Source organism: Sus scrofa, chromosome 6, assembly GCF_054392235.1.
Source record: "Sus scrofa isolate SSC_HxYL_T2T_F1_AM1 chromosome 6, Sscrofa_HxYL_maternal_Yorkshire_Landrace_v2.0, whole genome shotgun sequence".
NCBI lineage: Eukaryota > Metazoa > Chordata > Mammalia > Artiodactyla > Suidae > Sus > Sus scrofa.
In genome coordinates this window covers 29,904,170-29,920,108 of record NC_139388.1, presented here as the reverse complement: position 1 = coordinate 29,920,108, position 15,939 = coordinate 29,904,170, and the positions used below count along the sequence as shown (strand labels likewise).

The window sequence follows — 15,939 nt, the reverse complement described above, 5'->3', positions numbered from 1 at the left end:
GAAAGCCCAGGAACTGTGTGGAGCTGTAGGAGGCGTCTGACTCAGCTTGGAGGCAGGGTTAGGGAGGAGGTGATACAGAACAAGAGGTAGGAGTTCACCAGGAGGAAACGGGGAAGGATATTCTGAGCACAAAGCCCCAGAGGAATAGGAGGCTGGCCTTTCCTTCTGGAAGATATTGGTGATCAAAGGGGGCAGATCTGGGAGGGATTTTTTTCCCCTAAACTTTCTCCTTCAGGTGATGTGAGAAGATAGGTAAGGAATGGTTGGGAGAGAGAAGTGGGAGGAAAAGAATGGGTAAATGACGCACAGGAGCAAAGACAGAGCAGTGAGTTACCTGAGGCATCTTAGCTAACAGGAATGGGAGGGTGCCTGGGAAGCACTGATGGAATAGGGCTCCTGCGTGAGTGAGTGGAGGTCTCTGGAGGCACCTGTCACACTGGAGCCTAAACAAGGGTCCCATCAGGCCTGATTCTGTCTTGGGGGCAACACCCTCCCAGTATAGACTCTAGTGCAAGTCTTAGTTCTGGACTCCAGAACCCCTCCTCCCCCTACGCCTGATTCCTTGGGCCTCTCTCTAACTCAGCCCCACTTTTCCATCATTGCTAAGTCTAGCATCTTTACCTCCTATCACCCTCTATCATTCTCCTTCTCTGAAACCTCCCCTTACCCCAAGGACTGAGTAGGTAGATGATTCCTCTGTGCTGCTGGAGGGGCGGTGATGGAGTAGACTGAATAAACTATCCTACATCTAAAACCAGCTGGCTTATATAGGCCTTGTAGACTATGAAAAGAAGTTTAATATCAGGATCAGTTTTTTTATTTAGAAAATGGAGAATGAAATGGCGAGAGTGAGAGTAGAAGCCAGTGAAGAGGCCATGGCAGTGCCTACACAGGTCCTGGGGAGGTAGCTTGGACGAGGGTCCTGGCAGTGGAAGAGGATTGATCAAAAGAGAGTCTCACCGTCTGAGGCCTCCTCCTTCCCTCAGGATTCTGCCCAGCCAATTCTTGTTCTTCCTCTCCACCAGGATGAACAGGGGCTCCTCACACATCATATGCTCATCTGTGCTTCCAGAAAGTCTTCTGGGATTGTTTAGACCTCACATTGCCCACCTCTTCTCAAGTCACAAGTTAGTGGAGATCAGAGGCCAGAGGAACCCTCACTGTGACCCTAGTGTTTGCAGCCCCAGGTCATCTCAGAGACTTGAATGTAGACTCCAACAGGGGCTCCCCACCTTGTAGAAAACCAGGACCCCATAGAAGGAAAGGGTACTTAATCTGAATTGGGTCTTGAAGGCTAAGATGGTAGTTCAGCAGGAGAAGGAGATGAGATGGTCAAGAGCCTGGAGGCTGGAATGAATCTGCGAGTGGGGACAATGTACATGTACCTCACATGGTGCTAGGAGCCAGGAAAGGAGGGGCAGGTAGGGCTAGGAGTGCCAGGTGCCTGGGAGGACAGAGAAAGATGTACATTCCCGCACATCTTGGGTCACCACCAAAACTCTTGGAACTTGCTGGCAGTGGAAAGCTTTGCACTGCCCCTGGGAAATGAGTGTTTGTGAGGAGAAAGACAGAGTCCCCTGTGAAGGCTTTCAGCCCCGCCCATCTCATCCTGGGGATCAGCTTCTCGAGGCCTCCACCCCAGGCAAGCAGGCACAGCAGGAAGAAAAGAAGGAGCTTAATACAAATATAAATACCTTTAATGAAAGCCGAGAGTGCTCTGAGGAGCCCCGACAGCAGCCACCCGAGCTGGGTAGGAGGAGGGGGTGCTACTACCTGACCAGACTGGCTAGGCCAGAGGTCCCAGGAGGCAGGCAAGCACCAGAGCAGCTGCCAGCAGTGGGGGTGTGGGCGTTGGGGTGGGTGGTGCAGGCGCTGTTGCCCTCAGTGTCTCCTGGTTGGTCTCCGGACCCGCGCCCCGCTCCTGAACACGCACAGGGGTGCCACACAAAGCATGCAAGTTGTCTGGGTGTGGGGCCCGGCGTGCTTCTTGCTGTAGTGACTCCCACACGGCAGCTGCCTCCTCTGGGCAGCCCAATAGGACTTGTGAGGCACAGGTGTGAAAGTCATTCCAAGACCTGTTAAGGGTGTGGGGTTAGGGGAATTAGGTGAAGCAGGGGGCTTTGGGATGGGAAGAAAGAAGTTCAGGCCTAAAGGGAGAGGGAGTTGGGCTGCAGCCCTTGCACCTGCCCATACCTGCAGACAGTCTCCAGCTCGCCTCCGCTGCCCATGCCGTCCCCCAAGCGGATGAGACACTTGGCGAAGCCCTGGTATATGGTGTCACAGCGGCCTGGGCCTACTGTGGCTGCTGCCAGGGGACATACAAGGACTAGGGGTGGGGGTGGAGAACAGTTGATAAGATGAGCTGACACACCTGCACCCCCGCAACCCCAAGGGGCTTGTTTACTAGGAAGTGCTCTGGGGACATGACTCAGCGTGAAAGGGACACCCCAGGGAACCAAGGGGCACGTCTGGGAACCACCTGCCCTGACCCCATTCTAGGTGGACCTGGACAAGATAGGTGGGTATGGGGGAAGAAGTCTCCCATGGGTTGGCTCTTTCAGCTTCTGGGCTCCAGGTCATGTGAGAATGGTCCAAATGAAGGAGTACAGACACAGTAAAAGGGGCCAGGGCCCCCAGCAAGTTCCAGTTTCTTTGCAGCCTAGACAAGCTTTATTTGGCTTTTCTATCCCCTCCCCAAAGATGGCTAGGAGACCCCAAAGATGGCTAGGAGACTTTAGAGCGGGTTGGGATACAGGCCTGACCCTACGAAAGGACCTCAGAGATCTCCACAGTTGGTCTGGGAGCCTTGTAAGGGGCCAGCCCTTGTCAGAATGGGGACTGAGGAATTTGGAGTTCTTCCCCCCAAACTAGGGTTCAGTTCACACCCTTCACTTTACATCCTGAAGCTGCTGGCACACATTATCCCTTCCCTGGAGCCTTCCCACCTCCTCCCCACCCTGGCTCTCAGCGCTAAGGAAGGCTGTCCTTCAGCTCCCATACAACCTACACCCAGCCTGGAGAGAGGGTGTGCCGGCACTCACCAAGGGGCAGCAGCAGCAACAGCCCCAGTGCACAGGGTGGTTGCCAGCGGTGGCGACAGCAGCAGCGGCGGCAGCAGCAGTAACAGCAGCAGCACATCATCCCTCGCCGGGAGCCTAGTGCCAGAGCTAGCAGCTTGGAGTGCAGCCCTTCGGCCCAGCCCCCGAAAGGGGGGGACTGTGATTGGATGGGAGACAGGGGCGGGGCTCAGGCCAACCCCGCCCTCAATTCCCAGACCAGCGAGGAAGGAAGGTACTCCAGAGAGGAGAAACCAGGGGCACAGGGTGGTGCTGTGCTGACCCCAGGGCCCTTGCCTCAGAGACTGAGAAGGGAAATCTGGGAAGGCAGTTTGGGCAGATGAGGGTTGAGTGTCTGGGCCCCTGGGGTGTGCTGGCCTAGACAGTCCACACAGGAAGAAGAGGGGGCAGGTAGCAGAGGGCAGTTATCAAAGTCACACCAAAGACACATGGAAAGCACACACATACTCCATTTTATTCCAAAAGCATTTAATTGAATTTCTCAATGTTTTTCAAAACAAAAAGACCCAAATTGGAGGTAAAAAGGAACATGGAAAATTCAACTCAAGTGGTGTCACAATCTCGGTGGTCATGCTCGAGGCATGGCAGAACCCAAGAAGGCACAACACCCACCCTGGGCCCAGCCTAAACCTGCTGGCTACCAAAACCTGTAGACCACAGCCAGTGCTACCCCCATTCATCATGCCAGAGGTGGGAGCCTGAGCAGGTTATGGGTGGACATGACCTGCTTTGACCTAGGCCCGTCTTCTGGCCTTCAGTGCCATCCAACCCCTGGGCGAGGCAGGCTTAGCTAAGGGAGGCTGGGGGTCATAAGGCCGTGCAGCATGAGGCTGAGACGCCGGGCCGCTTTGCCAAGTGAGTTGTGTGGCTCAGCCTGCAAGAACTGAAAGAGCTTCTGGCGCACCTGGGCCATGACGGAGCCCATGTGGTCCCGAGTGATGGGGTCACTGTGGTCCAGGTGCATCACAGCCTCTTCTAGGTAGCTGGGGGTGGAGGAAAGGGACAGGCTACAGGTGGCCTCCAGCAGATGGGAGCGCCCCCTGGTGGTAATGAGGCCCGGAGAGGCTGCTTGACAATAGAGGTCTCAAAGGGCGAGATGGGTGGGGGCACAGAGGATTGGAAGAGAAAATTAGGGAGGTGATCAGCCAGGAATGGGAGTCTCTGTTTTGAACTGTTCCCCCACCTTCACCCCAGCGCTAGTCCCTGACTATGTTCACTTACCTGAGCTTGAGGTCAGTTCGAGTGCCAAGGTCAGAAGCCAGCTGCTGGATGAGTGAAAGAAGTACAGGCTGGGAGAGGGGGCAGGGTGGCTGCCCAAAAACCTGGCCTGGGTCCACAGTTTCACACACATACAGCACCAGGTTCAGGTCAGCAGCTGTTAGGGCCTGAGTAGAGAACAGAGTTTATAACTAATGTCAGGATAGAATGCCTGCTTGTTATCTGGCCACGTGGCCTGGGAGAGAATGACCAGAGTAGGTCCTAAAAGCTCCTGAGGGGGACGCTCAGAGGCGCAGAGAGAGTACAGTAGGGCTGTCTTGTTACTCTAGGGGATCAGAAATGCTCTCCTGAGAAGGGTGGTTATGAAGCAAGGTGGGCTGAGGTAGAAAGAAAGGGATCCAGGGTCCAGGCAAAGGGAAAAAGCAGGGGAAAAGTCCTGGAGGCCAAAGAACCAAAAAGAATCCTTTGGGGCCCAGACCCCCCCCCCCCCAAAAGCCTGGTGGGTAAAATAGAATCTATGTTCTGTGGACCTTGTAAGGAAGACTCCTGACTCTAGCTGGGCCTACTGCCCGGCTTACCTGCTGGAAGGCCTGATTGAGGTGGCCCTGCTGCAGCAGCTGCAGGATATGGGCTTGCTGGGCTTGGCAGTCGAGGTGGGCAGCAGGGACAGGTGTGCCAGCAGCTGAGCGCATGGCCTGCATGATGCTAGAGGTGACGGCGGCCTGCTGCTCCTTGAGTGCCACACTCACCTCACCCTTAACAATGCGCTGTACCTGTGCTAAAATTGACTCCTGCAGGCTGCAAAGGCAAGCGAGGGAGATGAGGTCAACAGGGAGTTTAGTCTGGCCCTCAATAAATGCACCACCCAGCTCAGTACCCTGACCACATACCTGCCCACAGCCACGTGAAGCTGGTGCTGCACCTCAGCCCGAACGCTGCTGGACACAGTAGCTGCCATCTGCTCAGTGGCCCCCTGCAGTGTGCTGACCAGGCCCCGCAGCTGGGCCAACACAGGCTCCCGTGCCTCTTGCTCTCGTGCCTTTCGGCTCTTCATGTGGCTCTCCAGCTGCTGCAAGTCTGAGAAGTCACCACAGAGGCCATGAGAGGGAATGGTGGGGAAAAGAGGACAGGCCCTCCCATCTTGGGGCATCTGACCCCACTCACATTCCTGTGTGCCCAGGCGGAAGCTATCATTGATCTGCTGGAACATGGCCTGGCAGCTCTTCTCAAAGGCGGGCAGCACCACGCTCTGGAAGGCTTCACGGTAGGCGGCCTGCATTGGCCCCTGTAATGTGTCTGCAGCTGCTCGGGCAATGGCATCTGTCAGGTTCTGGTGGTGGAGGGCGGGGCCAAGTTGAAAGCCTGGGCCCAAACCCACCAACCACCACCTTCCCTCATCTTAGGCCCTACAGCACCTTGGACTTGAGCAGCTTGGAGATACTCTCTTTCATGCTGCCCTCCACGGCTGTGAGTTTGGTGGCCACAGAGTTGCTCAGTTGGCCTGCAACGGGCTCCAGGCTCCTCGAGACACCTGGGGCAGGGTGAGGAGAGGGAGGTAGAGCCATGAAAGGAAGCTTGACAGATCGGGGGCCCCACTCCCAGCTGGCCCACCCAGAAGATGTCTCCATGCAAAACTCACAAGGAGGCACCGTCTTCTTGATCTCATCCCGTATGCTGCGCTCCAGCCGCCCAGCCACAGCTGAAGACAGCGCTTGTGACAGCTGTTGCGTCAGCTGCTCCTGCAGCTGCCCACCCCGTTGCTGCCCCTCGGCCAGCGCCCGCTCCAGTCGCCGTTCTGCAATATAGCTAAGGAATAGGCCTGGAGCAGCTCCCATATCCCTTGCTGGACCAAGAATGCTGCTGCTGCCCCATCCCCATGCCTTGCTGTGCCACCACCCACAAGGATACGCTCCTGCTCATGCCGTGACTCTAGGGCACGTTCCACGTGGCCCATGACGGTGCTCTGCAGGCCTTCAAGTTGGGTGCACAGACGCTGCAGCAGCTCTTCCTGGCTGTGCCGCAGCTGTGCCAGCTCTCTCTGCTGTTGCCAAATGAGAGCTGGCCAGTCCTCAGGGGTCTCTGCCACCTGCCAGTAGCAACAGTCATGTGATGCCTGCGCCACCCATCCTCCCGCACAAGACCAGGGGATGGCCCAGATCCCAACCCCTCACAGGCAGGAGTCTCTGAAGCAGAAAGGGTGTTGGCCCACTCACCTGGTGCTCTGTGAGCCGGGATCCCATAGACGAATCCCTGCCATAGGTGAGAAGCACCTCAGGCCACGTCAAGCAGGCAGCCTGTAGACCACCCCCCTCCCTGGCCCCAGGTCCCCTCCTACCCATCATCCTTTTTGCCCTTCCTTTTGAGCTTAGGTGAGGCCCGAGGGGATCCCTTGGTCTTCCAGTCCTTGGCTGGAAGACGTGGAGTGGGAACTTTGGTGCCAAAGCCCCCTGCAGCAGAGGCAAGGCTGGCCACCTCATCATCGTGGTCACTGTGGGAGAGGGAGGGAAAGTGATAGGTACCTACCCACCTGCTGGCCCTCTCAGTGAGAGGAACAGTGCTCACCTTTGCTCAGCACTGGCATCCTGGCTGTCATGTTGCTGCAGCAGGTGATAAGGTGGTCGGTGGAAGGCCAGGCTCTTGTGCTTTTCCTGGAGGCCATTCCTGGGGCTGGGGGACAAGCCGATTTAGCAGTGGGCAACACTACCTGAAGCCCCTACCATCAGCACTTTCCCCCTCCTGCGCTTCTCACCTCTCTGCCAGGCTGCTGCAGGTCTCACGAGTAATGTCTGGGGCCGTAGGCCAGACCTGACTGTCAGGGGCTGTGGTTTCCTGGGTCAAGGCTGCCTCCAGAAGGGAAGGGGCACTATGCCGATCCCCATCCCCAGGGCCTCCATCCAGGCTAAGCTGGGGACCAAGCTCGGGCCCCGGCCGGGGCCGTGGGGACAGGAGGTGCAGTGCTGAGGCAGCTGAGGCCATACTGTCTGGCTCTAGGCCCTCAGGAGCAGAGGAACCAAAGCCACGGGACAGTGCTTCAGACGCAATCTCAGGGATATCCTGGGATAGGGCAGTGGAAGCTGAGGAGATGACATCAGGGGAGCGGGTGCGAGTTGGGGAAGCCTGGGGTAGCCCCAGGGGCTCCATTTCCTGTAGCTCCAGGGAGAGTGCAGAGGCAGCAGTAAGCACCTGTGGTGGACCAAAGACGGGATCTGAGGTGGTGGGAAGTAGGGAAAGTAGGGGAACACAGGAATGAAGCACTGGTGTTTGCAGTGATGAAAAATGGGACAGTAGGGCAAGGGGATGTATATCAAAAACGGCCATAGCCCAGGAGGAGAGGAGGTGGTGATGAAGAGGCTGAGAATCTGCCCTCTAAGGATGATCGAGGGCTGAGATGACCTCAGGGGAAAAATGGGCCACCTGAGGCAGAGCAGGACCCGCAGACAGGAGCAGGCAGTAGAAGGAGACTGCTGCCAATCTTCCCACTGCCATAGACCTGCTACTGTGCACTGCACACACACCCCCACACGCACCTGCCCAGGCCCTTTGGGAGTCAATTTGTCAGCCGGACCTGGGAGCAAGCCAGGCAGGAGGCCCCGTGGGCTTGCCTGCAGGCTGCTGCTGCTGCTTATTGTCAGACCTCCATCCAACTGTAGCTTGGGGCTCAAGGTCAGCTCCTCAGGTGGCCTGGTGGCAGAAAGGATGAGGAGTAAGCATCCAGAGCTTGGCATCATTTGGCACCAGCCCCTGCCATCCCCTAACTCTGACCCTCACTTCACCTGGGCAAGGAAGGGTCCACGGCTGAAGTACTGCTCATGGCAGACACAGCTGTGAGAGAGGAGCTGCTGCTGCTACTGCTGCTGCTGCTGCTGCTGCTGCTGCTGCTGGGAGATGCAGCGATCTGGGGAGATGTGGAGAATGAGGGCTGTGGCTGTGGAGGGACACTTCCCGGTGCCCTTGCCCTCAGGCCCACACTCCTCCCCAGCACACCTGCTGCAGGGAGGCGCTAGGTGTCATGAAGGCGTCAGGTGTCATCAGCTTGGGCTTGGTCTCATTGCTCAAACTAAGGAAGTTGGCAGGGGCCGGCAGCTCTACGATGCGTCGGAGGTCAGGCTGTGAGCCGTGAGTAGTTGATCCAAGGCCCTCGGACCCCAGTTCAGACCGAGACTCTCCAAACGCTGTGGGGAAAGCTGCCACTTGAGTCAGATCTCAGACCCCAGTCAGAACCTGCTTCCCTCTTACCCCCAACTCACCAAAGTCCTCATGGGCAGGGTGTGTTGGGAGCGGGGCCACTACGTCTGGGTTCAGCTGTGGCTGGAAGCGGATCTGCACATCTTGCAGTGCCCTGAAGGAAGAGGATGGGAGAATAGGAGAGTCAGAGTCAGGAGGGTCAGGAGGGGGCACAGATAGGGCACAGGTGGGCCTCCCCAACACACTCACTTAGTGTGCACACAAAAGAGCTTGATGAGCACACCGGCTGCAGACTCCATGGCCCCGGCTCCATGGGTCCCATCTGCAAGGACAGTGTGGACAACTAAGCCCCTGGCCCTCTGTGCCTTAGCACTCTCCTACATCCCAACACATACCCCTACCCCTAAGCAGCTCACCAGCCCCTAGGCTGTCGGTCTCCTCCTCGGCAGGCAGCACCTCAGTGTGCCGCAGCCGGCAGCGACTCACGACCTGGATACCAAAGCTCAGCACAGGGTGGGTGAGCAGGAACTCAGAGATGGAGCTGAAGCAGGCACAGCCCTCCTCCTGGTTCTGCAGCAGTTCCATCACATAGAGGACCTGCACAAGTATTGAGTTCAAAGGTGAGCCACCACACACACCCTTGTCCTTCCTGATGATACCAGCTCTGCTCAGGGCGCTCCCACTACAGCCCACCTTCCGTTGCACATCACTGAGAATCAGGTATTCTGCTGAGAGGTCCAGGCAAACCTTGAGGCTTGGGGGCACACTCACTGAGCTGAAGATATCTGGGGAGAAGCTGGAGGGGCCACAAGGCAGGATGAATGAGGCTGGAGAGTGGAAAGAACACATATCCCCAACCCTGCCCCACCCCACAGCCCCTGCTTACCGAATGGTCTGCAGGCAGGTCCAGGATACCGTGCACCACATCTTCAGCTCCCGATTCTGGTCAGCACCAGTAATGAGGAACCTCCAGAAAGGGACCCTGAAAAGCAACAAGGCGATGAGTGGCTGGCTGGGCCCCTGTTGGGAGCCCAAGGTCCAGCCCACCACTCGCCTGCCTGCCCACTCACTCACTCAGGATCCTGCTTCTTATGGTTGTCACAAAACAGGAGGCAGGAGAGGGGCCGCCCATCATGAGGCTTCCATTCATGTAGACACCTGCAGGCAGGTATATGAGGGGCCTGAGTGAGTGATCTGACCCTTTACCCGGGGCAGTGGGGGCACCCTGGTCCCTCAGGCCTTGCCTTACCGTGGCTCATCCTGCCCCTCAATGTAGATCTGCCAAAACTTGACGAAGCCATCATGGCTTGCCGTAGCCAGGACAGTCCCATCAGGTGAAAGGGCCCCTTCACTTAGGCACTGAGAAGAACCCAAAAAGCCTTACTTTACCACCTGACTAGAGGTGGGAGCAAGCTCTTCTTAGGTGAGGATGGCAGGGAGCTCGGCTGACCCACAGTGGATCTGCATGTCTGTGTCAAAGAATGAATGAATGGGGGTGGGGGTGGGGGCCCATAGAGGAGATGAGCTCCATGGCGTGAGCTCCACAGGAAAGGGTCACTCTGTGCTCAGAGTTCCATGGACAGTGCTAGAAAGTTGCCTGGGCAGCTGTGGGTACAGGTGTGGAAACAGATGAGGGACATGGGGGAAAAGGAGGCGGCAGCAGGAAAAGCAGTCAGTTGGAGCCTTACTGTGCTGTGGCCTTTTACCACGATGAAGCCCTGCTTGATCTGGCTGACATCCACAGGCCAGGTGTTGTGGTTGGAGCGGAGCATGTCCAAGTCCCATACCTCAGCCTGGCAGGAACAGGAGGTGAGAGTTCAGCCCATGGCCCTCACCACTACTGCTCAGTCCCCTCTTCTCTCCCCGTGCCCAGTCCCCTCACCCGGTCCTCATGCAACAGGGCCACAGTTGGGCTGCCCTCTTCACAGCAGTCCTCACTCTCTTCAGGGATGAAGGGGCACCAGATGATCCTGCGGAAGTGGTTTAGAGGCGTACCCTCTGGCTGTCGGATATGAACCAAGATCTCTTCTCTGAGCACAGTGTTAAGGGCTAGCTCTTCTCTGAGCACAGGTGGATGACGAGGTAGGGTCTAGCAGACCCAACTCCACCCGCTTTTCTTCAGTCCCCCATCCCACCCTGGGAAAGGATACTGAATTTTGCCATTAACCAGGGCCAAGCGCCACACGAACAGGTTGCCTGCCTCATCCAGGCAGGCTAGTTGTGGGGAATTGACGTGTGCAAAGGCCAGATCGGCCACGCTGCCTGTGAAACCTTTGAGCAGGGTCCGTTCCGAAGTGCTGACACTGATCACCCGCACCATTGCTGAGCCATTGTTGGCAGCTGGAATCAGGAGAGCAGTAGGCCATGAATAAGTACCCAGGCTCAGGCAACAGCAGAGAAACTCTGCCCTTGTCTGCCTCTCTGCTACCACCAGTCTCAAGCTTGGTTTTCTCACTCGGCTCCAGAAGGCCTGGCAGAGCTGGGGACAGCACAGACCTTTACTTTCCTAAGGTCTGAGTGGGCTTAGTGATGTAACATTGGAACTGGGGCTTCTAGTAGAACACCTCCCTCCTTCCCCCTGCCCCTACTCACCACGAATGGCATAGGCCAAGAAGGAGTTAGACACAGCAATTAGGTTGCCATAGTAGTATTTCTGCTCCCAGTCATACTTGGCGACAGGCTGGATTTTTACCTGAGAACCAAGAAGAAGGTCATAGAAACTGAGGGCTGGAGCAGCTTTCCTGGAGCTGAGGTAGTCCCCAGCATCCCTGGGGACAGTAGTGGCCACATGTGTGAGCTGAACCACCAGTCATAACTCTTGGGGTCAGATTCCTACAGAGACTAGCAGCCAACCCTGGCTTCCTGAGACTGGGTACACTACCTATCTATCTAGGATGGTCCCCATAGGAACTAGCAGAGTGGAAACAGGGACGGGCATCCTAAGCGTACCCCATCTATTACACATACCATGTCATCCTGGTGCCCACCTTGTTGCTTCCCCGTGCCTTGCTCGAGATGCTAGAGTCGCTGCTGGCCACAATCTCCACCTCCTTGGCCAAAATCCCAATGCAAGTGGAACTGTCGTCTCCTGAAAGGCAGCTGGAGGGTGGGGTACACAAGCATATAACTTTTTTTTTTTTTTTTTGTCTTTTTGTCTTTTCTAAGACCGCTTCCCGTGGCATATGGAGGTTCCCAGGCTAGGGGTCGAATTGGAGCTGTAGCTGCCAGCCTATGCCAGAGCCACAGCAATGCGGGATCTGAGCTGCAACTGCAACATACACCACAGCTCATGGCAACAACAGATCCTCAACCCACTGAGGGAGGCCGGGGATCAAACCCGCAACTTCATCGTTCCTAGTTGGATTCATTAACCACTGTGCTACGACAGGAACTCCTAACTTTTTAGGGCCGCACTGTTGCATATGGAAATTTCCAGGCTAGGGGCTGAATCGGAGCTGCAGCTGCTGGCCTACACCACAGCCACAGCATCACTGGATCTGAGTCACATCTGTAACCTACGCCACAGCCTGCAGCAATGCTGGATCCTTATCCCACTGAACAAGGCCAGGGGTCGAACCCACATCCTCATGCATACTAGTCAGACTCTTAACCCACTGAGCCACAACAGGAACTCTCCACAAATGTCAACTCTTGTTCACCCAAAGTCTTGATGGGCAGGGTTGGGAGGGGGAGAGGATACAGCCATTCTGGTGAAGGTGTCAAATCTCAGATGTCCAGCTCTGCCTGGTCCACTATTCCCCAAACCCACAGCTCTCCCTGCTCACCTCCCTCCTTGGGAATGGCGCTACTTCCATGCTAAACCAGTAGCCCAAACTTCAGATCTAGGCCAACTTCTTGAGCTTGTCCCTGCTCATCGTCCTAGTACAAACTCAGTGTGGTTAAGTGCTCCACCCTAGGTCATCTAGTGGGGAAGTAGCAAAGGCTGCTGGACCCCCTCCCTTCATCTTATGCCTTCAGTCAGTAAATGTCTCAAAGACCCCATCACCACCCCTGCCATCTCCCAGACACTCACATGACCTGCTTTTCCTGCAGATTAATAGGTGGCATGGCTCGGAGACCAGGCTTGTTTGCTGAAGTACCATCACCTGAGCAGAGGGGGTCTGGGACCAGGAGCCCGTTGAGGTCTCCATTGTAGGCATTAGATGGTCGCTGGCTCTCTGCACTGGGGCCTAGGGGCAGAAAGGGCCACTATGACAAGATTGTTTCACCTGCCCACTGGCTTCTCCTGCAGAGCTTCATTCAAGAACCATGAGGTGCTCTAGGAACACTCTACAAGGTAATGTCAGTGGGAAGGAGGGCTCTTTGTTCAACTCTTATTCCATAAACACTGATGGTGAACCCGATGTATGCTAGGACCAAGGATGAGCATGGGGCTTTTCTATCTAGGGGAGGAGTATAAGTCCTCAAGTTATCATGGCCTCTTTAAGGCCAATTAATACGCAGCCCTGGGTCAGCATAGAGGGACTCTATGTACTTGAGGGAGGGCAAAGGAAGGGTCAGGACAGACTTTACAGAAGAGGTGCCATCAGAGCTAGTGCGTGATTTATTTACTTATTTTCTTTTTCTTTTTTGGCTGCCCCAAGGCATATGGAGTTCCTGGGGCCAGGGTTCAGACCTGAGCTACAGTTGTGACCTACACTGCAGCTGTGGCAATGCCGGATCCTTAACCCACTGTCCTGGGCTGGGGAATCAAACTTGCATCCCAGCGCTTCAGAGACACCACCAATCCCACTGTGCCACAATGGGAACTCCAGAGCCAATGTGGCAATAACACACAAAGATGGGAAGGATGGAGGGAAAACAAGGCTACAGAGGTCTCATGTATGAGGCTGGTTGCTTAGATTTTCCTGTAGTAATAAGAGCCATAAGAGTTTTAAATGGGTAAGTGAATTGGTCTGCTATGCCAGAGGATTGACTGCTCTAAAGTAGCATGCAGGAGAGTTGAGAATTCAGGTGAGAGGTACCAGGGCTTAGACCAAAGTAGAGGAGGGGCTGGAGAAGAGGGGCTGGGCTCCTAAGGCATGGAAAGACATGATAAGACGTGAGAATAAGAAAGGAAGGAGACTGCCTCACACAGAAATGGCTCAGAAGAACCCACCCTAGAGGAATGGACATGAAGGAGCTGGACAAAGAGGAGAGAAATTATGGGGTAGGGTGTGAGTCAGGAGAGACAGCATTTCAGTTGTCTGCCATTGACTGATTCAAGTACCCGCATAGGTTCTGACACCCCTCCAAAACTCCCAGGTGGCAAAGAGACTAGGGCTTTCTATTCAGGAATATGGCAAGTTTTTCATCACAAAAGAGCCTGGGGTCTGACATGGTTCTCCAGTGAGTAGAGACAAGCAAGGGTAACTTGGCAAAGTGGGAAATCAAGTACCAATCAATAAACAAGGAGTTAAGAGGAAAGCCCACAGGCCTCTTCACTTACATTAGAGCCACCTTAGCTGCTCAGGGTAAGCTGACCACTTTGCCTCCCAAGCAGGCTACCATGAGGACAAACAAACAAACTACACAGCATTACCCACACCAGGCTCTACCAAACCTTTGGGGAGACCAGTCTGCACAGCAGCTGACATGAGAGGCCCAAGCCAAGCTTATGAGTAAAGGCAGCAGGCACTCCAGGCCTGGGGAAAAGGACTCAGTGGTAGGCAGCATGTGGATTTTCTATAGGAGGGAAAGGTCCTTAAATCCAAGACTGGGCACCAGTGCATGCTTCCAAAAGGAGTCAGTTTGGGCCTTCCAGCAGGTTTAAGAACAGGATCTGAAGACACACCAATTCTCAGCTCTGGCCACTGCCCATCCACATCACCATCACCTACCAGTTTCTCGACCACTACAGCTTTTCACAGGCCCCTGAACCTGCCAGGCAACTTTGGTAGTCACACGTGTCATTTCCTCTTTGTAGAATGTTTTTTCTGACATCCAAGCCTCTGTCCAAGATGCAAGACTTAGCCTAAACATTGTCTCCTCTCTCAGATCTGTTCTTAGGCACTTTCCAGCCCCCTCTCCACCTACCGTCTCCCCATCACAGTCCCAAAACCCTTCTTTCAGAGACAAGAGCATTATATTACACCTCATTAGCTCTTGTGTCCAGGGGGCTCACTGAGGGCAGGAGCAGCTGTGAAGCACCACTGCAAAGTTTAAATGAATGGAAATAAACTGGGGCTTGCAGATCTTTGTAGCCTAATCCAATCAGGATTGTGAGCTCGGTGATATATCTTAACGCCAGAGAGGACACAGAACTGGGGTTGGTCACCTTCCTCCTGAAAATGGGTTTCAGGCCTGGAGTCTGTTCAAGAAGGAAGGGCAAGGTGCAGAGGGGGATCAGCGGCTCCTCAGCATAAGCGCCTAAATCTAGACCCAGAATTTGGCATACAGAGCCCAGACTAAGCGTCTGAACTAGGGCAAAAAGGGTAGGAAACCCGGACCAGTCCCAAGAACACTAGAGACCCTGGGGCCAGGAGACCTAAGGGGCTCTGCGGATTCAGAGAAGGGGCCTCACTTTCAGCCAAAACGCTGAAGGACGAGGCAGAACGGCCGGACTCCGGGACAGGGAAGGATTGCACACGGGGGTCTGCGCCCTTTGGGAAGCACGCTCAGGGATGTGCCGCTCCCACCCTCGTCGCCCTCGCCGGCAGAAAGGATGAAGAGCCGGTCCTCAAGGACCCTTGGGCCATGAAGGTGGTCGAGGCTCGCGCCGCCCTTCTGCTTGGTCGCCGAGGGCCCACCCCCACTCTCCCAGCTCACCCCCCGCGGGCCGGTCCAGCTTGAGGATGTCCCGCAGGTGCTGCGTGGCGTCCTCGATGTCGATGCTCGCGCAGGAGGAGGCCATGGGCCCAGCCGCGGACGCCCGGTCCGCACCGCGTTCGTTCCGCCGACGCCGCGCACCGTCCAGGGGCGCACAACCCAGCCAGGGCCAGACAGTGGGACGCCAGTCACCACACTCCGTCCACCTGAAGCTCGCAAACCGCCGCCCGCGCCGCGTCCCTGAGCCCCGCCAACCCCACCAACCGCCTCCACTTCCGGCCCGCCCGAGCTTCGGCTCCCGGAACCTGCCCTGGGCGGAGAAGAAAGGTTCCGGGCTGGGGGTGGCCGCCACGCACCCTCCTGAAGCCCGTCCCTACCGCGGTCCCGCCCCGGGACTAATAGGGTCGGGGTGAGGGGGAGGAGTTCCGCAGGGCTGAAGGAGAGCAAAATGTCCAGCTACCGGACCGCCCAAAGCTCTGATCGCCTCAGGATATCCCACCTGGTCCAAATCCACTCCCTATGGGCCTAGGACCAAGTCAATTCGGTTGCCAAGGTGAATCACTCAGATGCCCCAGGAACAAGTTGGATTGACAGAAGCCTCGGTTTCCCCTTCAGGAAGCGTGTGGTTGTAACCCAAGGCCTGACGGGATCTGAGAAATCCTGGACCCAGGAATTGCATGGGCAGGGGAGA

At 56.0% G+C, this 15,939-nt stretch overlaps 2 protein-coding genes across 3 annotated transcripts; both read right to left on the bottom strand.

Annotated features, from left to right (window-relative positions):
- Nucleotides 1–1,679: 1,679 nt before the first annotated feature.
- Nucleotides 1,680–3,160, bottom strand: NRN1L (neuritin 1 like). Its single transcript, XM_005653247.4, has 3 exons — nt 3,042–3,160; nt 2,194–2,326; nt 1,680–2,075 (listed from the first exon to the last, which is right to left on the bottom strand). The coding sequence occupies exons 1-3, from the start codon at nt 3,139–3,141 to the stop codon at nt 1,787–1,789; spliced, it is 522 nt and encodes a 173-aa protein (XP_005653304.1). The 5' UTR covers nt 3,142–3,160; the 3' UTR covers nt 1,680–1,786.
- Nucleotides 3,161–3,528: 368 nt separating this feature from the next.
- Nucleotides 3,529–15,546, bottom strand: EDC4 (enhancer of mRNA decapping 4). 2 transcript variants are annotated; one of them, XM_084959872.1, is made up of 29 exons: nt 15,249–15,546; nt 12,514–12,670; nt 11,468–11,579; nt 11,073–11,172; nt 10,631–10,820; nt 10,363–10,510; nt 10,169–10,273; nt 9,730–9,839; nt 9,555–9,638; nt 9,367–9,462; nt 9,174–9,276; nt 8,897–9,077; nt 8,730–8,802; nt 8,543–8,634; nt 8,280–8,479; nt 8,069–8,190; nt 7,823–7,976; nt 7,045–7,478; nt 6,858–6,962; nt 6,631–6,783; nt 6,509–6,545; nt 6,204–6,381; nt 5,935–6,090; nt 5,711–5,826; nt 5,460–5,625; nt 5,186–5,372; nt 4,874–5,093; nt 4,299–4,462; nt 3,529–4,060 (listed from the first exon to the last, which is right to left on the bottom strand). In XM_084959872.1, exons 1-29 carry the CDS (start codon nt 15,331–15,333, stop codon nt 3,868–3,870), a joined length of 4,221 nt encoding a protein of 1,406 aa, XP_084815998.1. In that variant the 5' UTR covers nt 15,334–15,546; the 3' UTR covers nt 3,529–3,867. The 2 variants fall into 2 exon arrangements, with proteins under 2 accessions (XP_084815998.1, XP_003126974.2); XM_003126926.6 differs by having other exon boundaries at nt 8,280–8,467.
- Nucleotides 15,547–15,939: the final 393 nt, after the last annotated feature.

Coding starts and splice junctions, on each gene's coding strand:
- NRN1L (XM_005653247.4), bottom strand. CDS start 3,141: ATGATGTGCTGCTGCTGTTACTGCTGCTGCCGCCGCTGCTGCTGTCGC. Junction 2,327..3,041: donor GTTGCTGCTGCTGCCCCTTG/GTGAGTGCCGGC, acceptor CCCCACCCCTAG/TCCTTGTATGTCCCCTGGCA. Junction 2,076..2,193: donor GAGCTGGAGACTGTCTGCAG/GTATGGGCAGGT, acceptor CACCCTTAACAG/GTCTTGGAATGACTTTCACA.
- EDC4 (XM_084959872.1), bottom strand. CDS start 15,333: ATGGCCTCCTCCTGCGCGAGCATCGACATCGAGGACGCCACGCAGCAC. Junction 8,803..8,896: donor GACCGACAGCCTAGGGGCTG/GTGAGCTGCTTA, acceptor CTGTCCTTGCAG/ATGGGACCCATGGAGCCGGG. Junction 6,091..6,203: donor GTCACGGCATGAGCAGGAGC/GTATCCTTGTGG, acceptor GCTATATTGCAG/AACGGCGACTGGAGCGGGCG.